At 37.1% G+C, this 12,500-nt stretch overlaps 1 protein-coding gene across 2 annotated transcripts in view; it reads left to right on the top strand.

The window, feature by feature from the left end:
• Nucleotides 1–11,209, top strand: part of LOC115227043 (salivary glue protein Sgs-3) — a 12,525-nt gene extending 1,316 nt beyond the window's left edge. The window contains exons 2-6 of one of the 2 annotated variants that reach the window (XM_029797979.2): nucleotides 2,067–2,204; nucleotides 4,585–4,873; nucleotides 4,988–5,013; nucleotides 5,860–6,017; nucleotides 10,385–11,209. In XM_029797979.2, the coding sequence (XP_029653839.2) occupies nucleotides 2,067–2,204; nucleotides 4,585–4,873; nucleotides 4,988–5,013; nucleotides 5,860–6,017; nucleotides 10,385–10,387 (614 nt within the window). In that variant the 3' untranslated portion in view covers nucleotides 10,388–11,209. Of the gene's footprint in view, nucleotides 1–2,066; nucleotides 2,205–4,584; nucleotides 4,910–4,987; nucleotides 5,014–5,859; nucleotides 6,018–10,384 lie in introns of both variants that reach the window. The other variant, XM_036498501.1, reaches the window with a different exon arrangement.
• Nucleotides 11,210–12,500: the final 1,291 nt, after the last annotated feature.

Genomic DNA, 12,500 nt, shown 5'->3' with positions numbered 1-12,500 from the left:
TATATATATATATATATAGATGTATATATATATGTATATATTATACATATATATGATATCTATATAGTATAGTAGATATGTATATATATATATATATATATTATATATGTATATATATATATCTATAGACATATATATACATACATATTTAATATATATATATATGTATATATATATATATGTATATATATATATATATATATATATATATATATGTATATATATATGTATATATATACAATATATATACATACATAGATATATATATATATATATGTATATATATATATGTATATATATACATATATTACATACATGTAGAATTATATATGTATATTATAATATATGAATATATATATATATATATATATATATATATACATATATATATATAGGTATGTATATTATTATATATGTATGTATATATTATATGTATATATATATATATATTGTATATATGTATTTATATTATATGTATATATGTATATATATATATATAATATATATATATATATTATATATATATTATATATATATATATATAATATATATATTAAATTCTAACTGGGCCCCACCTGCAAGGTCAAGCACTGTTTATCTTGATGTAAGATCACCATGTCGTGCACATATGGTTGTGATGCAAGTGCCTGGTGTACCTTTATCAGACGGGTAGCCATGATGGGTATACACGGCTTCGTATATTTTACCCAGTGTCACTGGATGATGGCATGCACTGCTCTCTCACTATAATGATAATGATAATAATAATAATAGTAATAATAATGATAATAATAATAATAATAATAATAATAATAATAATAATAATTAATAATAATAATAATAATAATACCTTAGGAAAGAAAATTTTCCCAAAGCACCAGATGAAGGTTGTAGGGTATATCAGCCGAAACGTTGTTAACAACAAACAATTTCTAAAGTTTCTAGAAATTTCTGTCCCCTTTTTTCGAGTAGCGTGCGTATTGTGAAAAATTATATGGTTAATGGACAATATGTCCAATTTTTCGGCATATTTGGCATTAGAATTTTTTTGTTTGCCCTTATTTAGAATTGTTTTATAATTTAACCTTTAAAGGTATTTTTTAACATGTTGGCCATTGATAAATTTGGGGGAAAATAATTTTTTTCGAAAAAGTTTTATCGTATTAGTATATATATATTATATATATATATATATATATATATATATATATATCTATTATATATATATATATATTGTGAAATAGAAAGATGAATAATCTTGTTGCAGATTAATCAAAAGTTTGGCCATGGGCTCTTAGGAGCCTCGTTCGATTTGTTTTGCTCCGCCTCTGTTCTGTTTTTGTTTTTTCCAACGGATTTCCTATTTCTTCCTGAAGAGAAAGACACAATATGGTCTCCTTATTCAATCGGAATTTGGTAAATTGTGCCTTTCGAAACACGTGTAGAATGCAATAAAACGATTTCTGTTCAATCTTCGTTCAACTCCATTTCTTCAATTCACTAATATATATATATATATATATATATATACATATATATATATATATATTGCATATATACATGCATATATAGATATATATATATATATAGGCTCGAAACGTAAAAGACTTTTTCTATTCCTGAGCGTTATACTAATACATCTGTTTGTTTTGTACACCACCTGTCTTCGACTTTTCTCTTTTTCGTAAACTCTCCATATATATATATAATGCTATGAGAATGACCGTTTAAACAAAGGGAAAATGTTCAATTTTACCCCCTAGCGGTCATTCAAATAGCACTTTTGTCTTAATAACGGACAATCACACAGTAATTACCCTTTGTTTTACGGTCATCTTCATAGCATTTTTTCCGTTGGCCGGATAACTGAAGAGATGGCGGCGTGGATTTCCACCCCGACATCTGAAACTCGGAGTTTTATCATGGCTACCAAATAATTGTCACATATTACATTTACAGATAAAGTCTTCTATTTACATAATAACGAGGTCTCTTTCATTCTTTTGTTGTCTTACCACTTTTATCAATATATATATATTTGACAATCATTTATGTGATATTTTCAGGTCCAGCAAAATGCTCCTTACCAACTTACGATTGTACACAACCATTTCCGGATTGTCTGTCAAAAGGTGCCACTGTTGTGTGTGTCGAAAATGGGCAATTTAAATGTGTTTTAGAAGTTCCACGTACTGGCCCAATTTGTAAGTACCTCTATATCAGATTTAACAGAAGTCTGTGTTTTTTTCTCTAACTTTTTTTTTTTTTTTTTTGTCTGGGTAAGAAGCTAAACATGGCTAGTCAAGCTTTCGTTATCGTTTTTTGGGATCTTTTCCTTTTGAACGGCAGACAATTTCTAGTTAACTAAACACTTTAAAATTTCGTATACTAGTAGAATGTGTCAAAATAAAACATTTTTTTCTCTTGGCTTTCTTGAGAAAATTGTAATTTGTTTGTTTAACGTAGTTTAATTTTTCGAATTTTAACCAATCCTATGCTCACTTTTGAGCTAAAATCATTTGCTGCGTCTAAAACTGAGACAACATCCTGTAACTAACCCTAAACCTCCCCCCTAACCCTAACCCTAACCCTAATTTTTTTTTCTTAATTGTTAAATTAATTTAATTGTTACGCGAGTAAAAAAACTAAAGCAATGGAATTAAATTAATTTAACGATTAAGAAAAATAAATTAGGGTTAGGGTTAGGGTTAGGGGGGAGGTTTAAGGTTAGTTACAGGATGTTGTCTCAGTTTTAGACGCAGCAAATGATTTTAGTTGAATGGAGGTAATCTATTGGTTAAAATTGCCGAAATGCTCGGATTTTCAGACGAAATATCTTACAAACTATAGAATTTTCTCAATAAAACTAAGAGAAAATGATGTTTTATAAACACATTCTACCAGTATACGAAGTTTAAAAGTGTTTAGTTCACTAGAAATTGTGTTGACATTTGCCGTTCAAAAAGAAAAGATCCGTTGTTTAGTTACTATAATTATACATTCTGTAGGCGTAAACATAAGGTGCATGTTTAAGAAACTCGCTTTTCAACCACGCGGTTCCGGGTTCAGTCCCGCTGCACGGCACTTTAGGTAAGTGTACTCTACTATAGACACGAGTCAACCAAAGCCTTGTGAGGGGATTTCATAGAAGGAAACTGTGCGGAAGCCAATCGTATACGTGTACGTGTGACTGCGCGTGTGCGTATATTTGTGTGGTATGGTGGTTATCTATCTATCTATCTATCTATCTATCTATCTATCTATCTATCTCTCTCGCTCTCTCTCCCATATATATATATATATATATATATATATATATAATATATATATATATGTCTATCTATCTATCTATCTATCTATCTATCTATCTATCTATCTACCACGAGTGTCGCGTTGCTCTCAAGCAACTCTGCCGCCCCGGATCGACCCTGAGAGACTCCATCACAACCCAAGCATTCTATAGGGGATTAGTAGAGGGGAGGTACGACGACGAGCTCGGGGCGAACCTGGACGTCGACGAGGAATACCTGACCCGCCTGTTCGGGACGACTTTCGGGCCAATATCGTCAATATTGTCACGCCTCCTTCCTTCAAACGGGAAGGAAGAGCTACTTTTATCATCCTTGTGGCTATGGCGAAAGAATGTATCTGGTGGACGCGTCTGAAAGGATTGGAGACAAACACTTTCCTCTCTGGTCAATCTCTCATCAACTTCTTCAAGTACCACTTGAAAAGGAAAGTGAGAGTAGAGAGGCAAGTTTTGTCTAGCGAATGTTTTAAAAAAAGATGGGTGAATGTAGCAAGGATGGCACGTATGAATGACGAAGCCACCTTGAGCATAATCCTATGAACCCAGAAATTGAGGGTTACCCACTTGCAAACAAATGTGGTAACGTATAACAATATTGACCGAGGTTACCGTGGTCTTTTTCGTAGGCTTTTCTTCCCACGGATAAACTTTATCTGCTCCCCCTTTTACACCGTACATCATGACACTGTGATACAAGATTCCTATTGATCGTTTTTTTCCTCTTTTTTCTTCTTTTTTCTTTTTCTTTTCTTTTGTTTCTTTTCCTTTTTTTCTTTGTTTTTTCCCTTTTACGATCCCTTTTGATCGAAAACCTACGCCACTTTTTTTTTCATCCCCCAAAAGAAAAGCTCTACCTTGTTAATTTGTCCCATCTGTGTGCAGCCCTGTGTGGCCAATAAGAAACTTATCTATCTATCTATCTATCTCTATCTATCTATCTATCTATCTAATCTGTCTATCTATCTATCTATCTGTCTGTCTGTCTATTTATCTTATCTATCTGTCTATCTATCTATCTGTCTATCTATCTACTATCTACCTATCTATATATCTATCTATGTATCTATCTATCTATCTATCTATCTATCTATCTATCTATCTGTCTATCTATCTATCTATCTATCTATCTATCTGTCTATCTATCTATCTATCTGTCTGTCTATCTATCTATCTATCTATCTATCTATCTATCTATCTATCTATCTATCTATCTATCTATCTATCTATCTACCTGTCTATCTGTCTGTCAATCTCCTCATAAACTTTTTTTTCAGGTCCTCAGTGTTTTGAGCCCGGTTATAAATGTTCGGGAATATATTTAGTCGACAACTGTACGGATGCATTATACGTATGTCCAGACAGAACCATGTCCATTTATTACTGCGTTGAAAAGTACACCACTACAATCCCAGCTCCTACGACAACTCTTCCCACCACTACTACCACAACACCGGAACCAACCACCACTCCTAAACCGACAACCACTCCGGAACCGACCACCACACCGAAACCGACAACCACTCCGGAACCGACCACCACTCCGGAACCGACAACCACTCCGGAACCGACCACCACTCCGGAACCGACCACCACTCCGGAACCGACTACCACTCCAGAACCGACCACCACCCCGGAACCGACTACCACCACCACTATGCAAACGACAACCATGGTGCTACCGACCACCACGACAGAAATGCCAGGTAAGTTATTCTAGTGAATAGTAATGAGAGGTGAGAAGAAGGCGGCGAGCTGGCAGAAACGTTAGCACATCGGGCGAAATGCTTAGCGGTATTTCGCCTGCCGCTAGGTTCTGAGTTCAAATTACGCCGAGGTCGACTTTGCCTTTCATCCTTTCGATGTCGATTAAACAAGTACCAGTTATGCACTGGAGTCGATATAATCGACTTAATCCATTTGTCTGCCCTTGTTTGTCCCCTCTGTGTTTAGCCCCTTGTGGGTAGTAAAGAAATAGGTATTTCGTCTGCCGCTACGTTCTGAGTTCAAATTCCGCCGAGGTCGACTTTGCCTTTCATCCTTTCGGGTTCGATTAAACAAGTACCAGTTACGCACTGGGGTCAATATAATCGATTTAATCCGTTTGTCTTTCCTTGTTTGTCCTCTCTGTGTTTAGCCCCTTGTGGGTAGTAAAAAAAATAGGTATTTCGTCTGCCTTTACGTTCTGAGTTCAAATTCCGCCGAGGTCGACTTTGCCTTTCATCCTTTCGATGTCGATTAAACAAGTACCAGTTATGCACTGGAGTCGATATAATCGACTTAATCCATTTGTCTGCCCTTGTTTGTCCCCTCTGTGTTTAGCCCCTTGTGGGTAGTAAAGAAATAGGTATTTCGTCTGCCGCTACGTTCTGAGTTCAAATTCCGCCGAGGTCGACTTTGCCTTTTATCCTTTTGGGGTCGATAAATTAAGTACCAGTTACGCACTGGGGTCGATATAATCGACTATCTCCCTTGCCCCCAAAAATTTTAGTCCTTGTTCCTATAATAGAAAGGATAATAATTATTGTTGTTCCTCTCGGTTTTTTTTATAGGTAATCAATGTACAAAAATTCCTGGACTTAACCTACCTATTCCTAACTTTTGTCTACCGAAAATGACGTCTAAGGGTGGCTGCCCATATGGTATCTTCGTGGAGGACCCGATTCATGAGTGTGAAAATAAGAACTTAGCATGCTGTGTCTTAAAACCGGTAATTGTATTGCTACGAAGTTTATTGAATTTTTGTTCTTATTGTTGTTGTTGTTATTTACAGTCCAGCTCGAATCCAGTATTTTTATGATGAAAGCTGTCCAGCAATGGCAAATACAGCCCTCTTTGCACGAAGGGATGCTGAAAAGTTCCTGGCTTTGAGTAACAGAAAAATACAGGAGGACCAATTAATTATGGCTTCATTCAGTATATTCCCTTCTCAGAGCACGACGGTCAAGCGATAGTGGATGACAAACGCGATATACACTTGCGTCAGAAATTAATTAGCACTTCTCAAATTTCTACATTAAATAGGTTAAATCAATTAACCTATGAGCTGTTTCAAAACGTCTTACGCGATGAGAAAACTTAGTATGGTTTGTTTGTGATTTCGGTGGCGCTACCTATATCTATTAAACAAAGGAATTTGTCTGCATCCGCACTCCAAGTTGTTGTTGCACTGCTATGTCAACATCATAAGGTGTGTAGACTCTCTCAACTGCTCTGCAAACAAAGTTACGTCATCGTTTCTGCGCAACAGTGAACTCGCAACAAAGCAATAGTTCGAGATATGGCCACTAGGTGACAGCACATACCTTGAGTGAAGAGCAAATCAAGGGTGCTAATTAATTTCTGACGGTAGTGTACGCGTTAGCCATCTCTGCTCGACCTTTGACACACCTATTGCAGCGATCCTTCAGTTTTTCTAACCCCTGTAAAAGAACTCAGAAGGTTGGGCCTCCAACCAAGCGTTTTGTTATGCCCCTAAAGCCAGGAACACTTTTCACCCCACCCCTCGTACATGGAAGATTACAAAAAAAAAAAGAAGAAAATAATAATAAAAACTAAGCGAAAAACATCTGCCTGTCGATCGATCTACGTATCTGTTTATCTGTTGACCGTCTGTATGTACAAAGGTTGGACGAAATAATGGAAATACCTTACTAAACGGCAATTTTATTATTTAGCACAGAGATGGTTCACCTTTGATTTAGTCACTTTTATATGTCGAAGAATTGTTTCATGCAGCTTCTGAACAGTTTGTAAGGCGAATTCATAACTGTTTTTCAAGTAAAACCGATTTTAGCTCTTTTAGCGACCATGATAGAAGAAGCAGCTTGTTAATTGATGCTCCATAATGCACCATAAATGTCCAATTGTATTGAGATCCAGTGATTGTAGGGACCAACCCATGTTCTCTACTTTACTTTTGTGCTATTTGTACCGGTTTTAATTAACATTAACCGAATCAATCGGTATATTATGGTCCTGGAAGGTTGTGTTTTCACCAAGGAACCAGAGAACAGATATGACCAGCCAAAATAATCAGTTAATTTTTGGCATTATTTCTGTTATGTAGAAAAAGGGCCAAAAGAATTCCGTGATATGGTTGTCCAAATCATCGCAGAGCCACCTCCTGGCTTCACGGTATGGATCAAACAGCCAGGGCTGAAGGATTCTCCAGATTGTCGCCAGAAAAAAAACTCGACCCGGAGTGAGTAAAAAGGCAAAATATGATGATGTTGATGATGATGATACATCATTATAGGCGTAGGAGTGGCTGTGTGGTAAGTAGCTTGCTTATGAACCACATGGTTCCGGGTTCAATCCCACTGCGTTGCACCTTGGGCAAGTGTCTTCTACTATAGCCTCGAGCCGACCAAAGCCTTGTGAGTGGATTTGGTAGACGGAAACTGAAAGAAGACCGTCGTATATATGTATATATATATATGTATGTGTGTGTATAAGTTAGTGTGTCTGTGTTTGTCCCCCCAACATCGCTTGACAACCGATGCTGGTGTGTTTACGTTCCGTAACTTAGCGGTTCGGCAAAAGAGACCGATAGAATAAGTACTAGGCTTACGAAGAATAAGTCTGGGTCGATTGCTCGACTAAAGGCGCGGCTGCTCCAGCATGGCCACAGTCAAATGACTGAAACAAGTAAGAGAGTAAAAGAGAGGTATGTATATATATATATATATATATATATATATATATATATATACGCATGGTTCGGGTTTTCATTCCCACTGCGTGACACCTTGGGCAAGTGCCTTCTATTATAGCCTCGAGCCGACCAAAGCCTTGTGAGTGGATTTGGCAGACGGAAAGGAGTATCAGAGAAGATGTTATTGTTACATTGAGCCACTATGAAATTTTGACAGATTGGACACCATTTTTTTTCCGTTCATTAATGTTGACAAGAAAGGCTCACCAATAGAAGTCGCCTCAAGGTATGCAGCATTATAAATCTCACGACAAACGGTTATGGTTGACAAAAGTGGCCAGTTGATGGTTTAGCTCTGACAAGGGTGACCAGTTGGTGGTTTGGATAGAATAAATTTTACTATTCTGCGAACGCTCTCATTGAGCATTGCCATTATACAATCGAGATTTGGTTTTACCCTGATTATGGAGACTTTACCATTCAAAACATGAAAACAATTCAGAAATCCATTCACCAGTGTGTGTGTGTGTGTGTGGTGTGTGTGTGTGTGTGTGTGTGTGTGTGTGTGTGAGAGAGAGAGAGTATGCACATATATATAGTTGAAAAAATTAGTGTCAACAAGGAGTACGGTTGGACATTTATTTTATTTAATCTCTACAATTGTTTCCACGCAACGTAGTTCTCCAGGCGTGCAGGTACTTCGTTATGCAACTGTTTCCCTACATTATGAGATCTAATTGCGTTTCCTCAGACGATATGTAAAGTATATGTAGTGGGATGGTGATTCTGCTACTATTAAAGTAGTTGCCGTTTTAAAGGGATTGTCAACCACTTTAACAGTAGCAGAATCACCATCCCGTTACATCTACACACTCAAAGCAGTTTGCCAAAGGCCCTTAGAGTACTAAATTCAGGCTACGACAGACAGAGATGTTCTAGAAACCGAGGATTTTCAACTTAGGGAGACAATATTTACATAGGCGCAGGAGTGGCTGTGTGGTAAGTAACTTGCTTACGAACCACATGGTTCCGGGTTCAGTCCCACTGCGTGGCACCTTTGGCAAGTGTCTTCTACTATAGCCTCGGACCAACCAAAGCCTTGTGAGTGGATTTGGTAGACGGAAACTGAAAGAAGCCCGTCGTATATATGTATGTATATGTATTGTGTGTGTGTACATGTTTGTGCGTCTGTGTTTGTCCCCACAACATCACTTGACAATTTATGCTGGTGTGTTTACGTCCCCGTTACTTAGCGGTTCGGCAAAACAGCCCGAAACAATAAGTACTAGGCTTACAAAGAATAAGTGCTGGGGTCGATTTGCTCGACTAAAGGTGGTGCTCCAGCATGGCCGCAGTCAAATGACTGAAACAGTAAAAGAGTAAAGAGTAAGAGTATATACGCCTACATAAATATACTCACTGAGTAAACACAAATTTCAAAAACATTGCTTGTCATTTTTTAAATTTCATTTATATTTCGTTTTGTTTATTTTCATTTGTTGTTGTTATAAATATTTATTGAAGGAGCCGTGCTGATAGAATCGTTAGCACGCCGGGCAAAATGCTTAGCGATATTTCGCCTGTCGCTACGTCCTGAGTTCAAATTCCGCCGAGGTCGACTTTGTCATTCATCCTTTCGGGGTCGATAAATTAAGTACCAGTTACGCACTAGGGTCGATGTAATCGTCTTAATCCGTTTGTCTGTCCTTGTTTGTCCCTTCTATGTTTAGCCCCTTGTGGGTAGTAAAGAAATAAGAATCGTTAGCACCTAGGGTAAAATGCTTAGCCATATTTCATCAGACGCTACGTTCTGAGTTCAAATTCCGCCGAGGTCGACTTTGCCTTTCATCCTTTCGGGGGTCAATAAATTAAGTACCAGTTACGCACTGGGGTCGATGTAATCGACTTAATCCCTTTGTCTGTCCTTGTTTGTCCCCTCTATGTTTAGCCCCTTGTGGGTAGTAAAGAAATAAGAATCGTTAGCACGCTGGGCAAAATGCTTAGCCATATTTCATCAGACGCTACGTCCTCAGTTCAAATTCCGCCGAGGTCAATTTTACCTTTAAGAATTGATAAATTAGTACTGGGCCGATGTGATCGACTTAATCCCTTTGTCTGTCCTTGTTTGTCCCCTCTATGTTTAGCCCCTTGTGGGTAGTAAAGAAATAAGAATCGTTAGCACGCTGGGCAAAATGCTTAGCCATATTTCATCAGACGCTACGTCCTCAGTTCAAATTCCGCCGAGGTCAATTTTACCTTTAAGAATTGATAAATTAGTACTGGGCCGATGTGATCGACTTAACCCTCCACGCAAATTTCAGGTCTTGAGATTATTGTTGAAAGTATTATATATATTTGCGTTGTTGCTGTTTTTTTTTTTTTTTGGCTATCAAATTTGAACCTTTTCTTTACTCTTTCAGTGAAAGTGAGAAGAACCAAGAAAAAGAAACAAACGCAGAAGCATACAGAAAGAAATACACAAACACATACAGGTATACACTCACATATACAAACACACACACACACACACACACACATATCCTGCCGTCTTTAAAGAAAAATTCGAATAAGGCATAGAATTACGTAAGCAGTATTTTAAAACAAACTAGATGGTCACGTTTGGAGGATCTGTTCGATCAAGGCTGGCCGGAAACTAATCACCAGCGAAAACCTAAGCCGCTGTCTGGTTTTGCCTCCCCTCCACCACCATAAGTAGGTTCACGCTGCTGTTGTTCCTATTTTAGCCACAAAGCCAGTGATTTTGAAGGGATGCGGGGGTTAGTCGATGCCACCAATCGAAGTACCTGACTTATTTTATTTTATCGATCTCTGAGGAATAAATGAATAAGTTGACGTCGGCGAGGTTTGAACTCAGAATGAAAAGAAGAGGAGCAAATCGCCATACATTTCCCACACCCCCTTCCCCGACGACATAATGATTCTTCCAATCCGCCACCCTGGACTCATAGAGTTACTGAAATCACTCAGGTTCGAACACTGGCTCGAGGATAACTATTTCCTCTCCACCCCTCGCAACTCACATCCATCAGTTCCGGGTGCTTTACAAAAAATAATAAAGGCGCAGGCTACCACCACCACCCCGCTTACTTTTCACATCAGCACAACAGAAAATTAAACAAAAATACCACACACACGTATACACAAAAACACTCACACAAACACGAAACGAAAAGAATCCATATTGTTGCGTCTTTTCAATAAAGATTATAAAGTTGCACAATAAAGGCTTGTTTCTTCTTTTCTTTATCGTAACGACTTTCAAGTTAGTTCACTTCATTGTTGTTGCTGTTATTGTTCTTGGTGCAACATTTTATTTCTTTTAACTTATTTTCAAGGTTAAGGTAATGCGTGCAACATTCGCTATTAAACTTTCCATTCACTGTTTCTCTCAGTATTGCAACATATCTATCTATCTATCTATCTATCTATCTATCTATCTATCTATCTATCTATCTATCTATCTATCTAACTATCTATCTATCTATCTATCCATTTGTCTTTATTTCTAAATTTTTCCCCTCTCTCTCTCTCTCTCTCTCTCTCACACACACACACACACACACACACATATGTATATACGAGCATAAGAAATGCTCTGTCTTCATCAGTGGAATATACTCCGCACATAAATACAAATATATATATTTGTATTTATGTGCTATCTGAGTATATTCCACTGATGAAGGTAAAGCATTTCTTATGCTCTATATACATATGAGAGAGAAATGATCTGCCTTTCATCATGTAATATACTCAGATAGCACATAAATACAAATATATATATATATACATATATATTATAGATATATTATATATATATATATATATATATATATAATATATATTATATATATATATATATATATATATCTGTATTTATGTGGTAACTGAGTATATTCCACTGATGAAGGCAGAGCATTTCTTATGAAGAGCCAGAATCCGGGATCAGGATTATCCAGTATTTTGTTTTTTTTTTTTGCTAGTTTATTTTGTCTCTTTGACTTCTCTCCTAATGCTGTATGAAGGTTTAATGTGGTTTTAGAGTCAAGTTTTGGCTCCTATTTCCAGCGTGGTATCTCTTAGATACCTAAATTAAATTTTAATAATATTTATTACCTTCGAAGGTTTTAATTCCCATGCTGGCCACCTTGTAAGATCGGTATTTCAATAACGATCTTATCATTTATATACCACATTTCCGGGTTCAGTCCCACTGCGTGGCACCTCAGGTAAGTGTATTCTACTATAGCCTCGGGCCGACCAAAACCTTGTGAATGGATTTGATAGACGGAAACTGAAAGAAGCCCGTCGTATATACATATATATATGTATGTATGTGTGTGCATATGTTTGTATGTCTGTGTTTGTCCCCCCAACATCGCTTGACAACTGATGCTGGTGTGTTTACACCCCCGTAACTTAGCGGTTCGGCGAAAGACCGATAGAATAAGTAGCAGGCTTACAAAGAATAAGCCCTGGGGTCGATTTGTTCGACTAAAGGCGGTGCTCCTGCAT

This window comes from Octopus sinensis, unplaced genomic scaffold (assembly GCF_006345805.1).
Source record: "Octopus sinensis unplaced genomic scaffold, ASM634580v1 Contig01402, whole genome shotgun sequence".
NCBI lineage: Eukaryota > Metazoa > Mollusca > Cephalopoda > Octopoda > Octopodidae > Octopus > Octopus sinensis.
The sequence above is the reverse complement of the archived record's forward strand: the minus strand, read 5'-3'. Positions and strand labels throughout refer to the sequence as shown.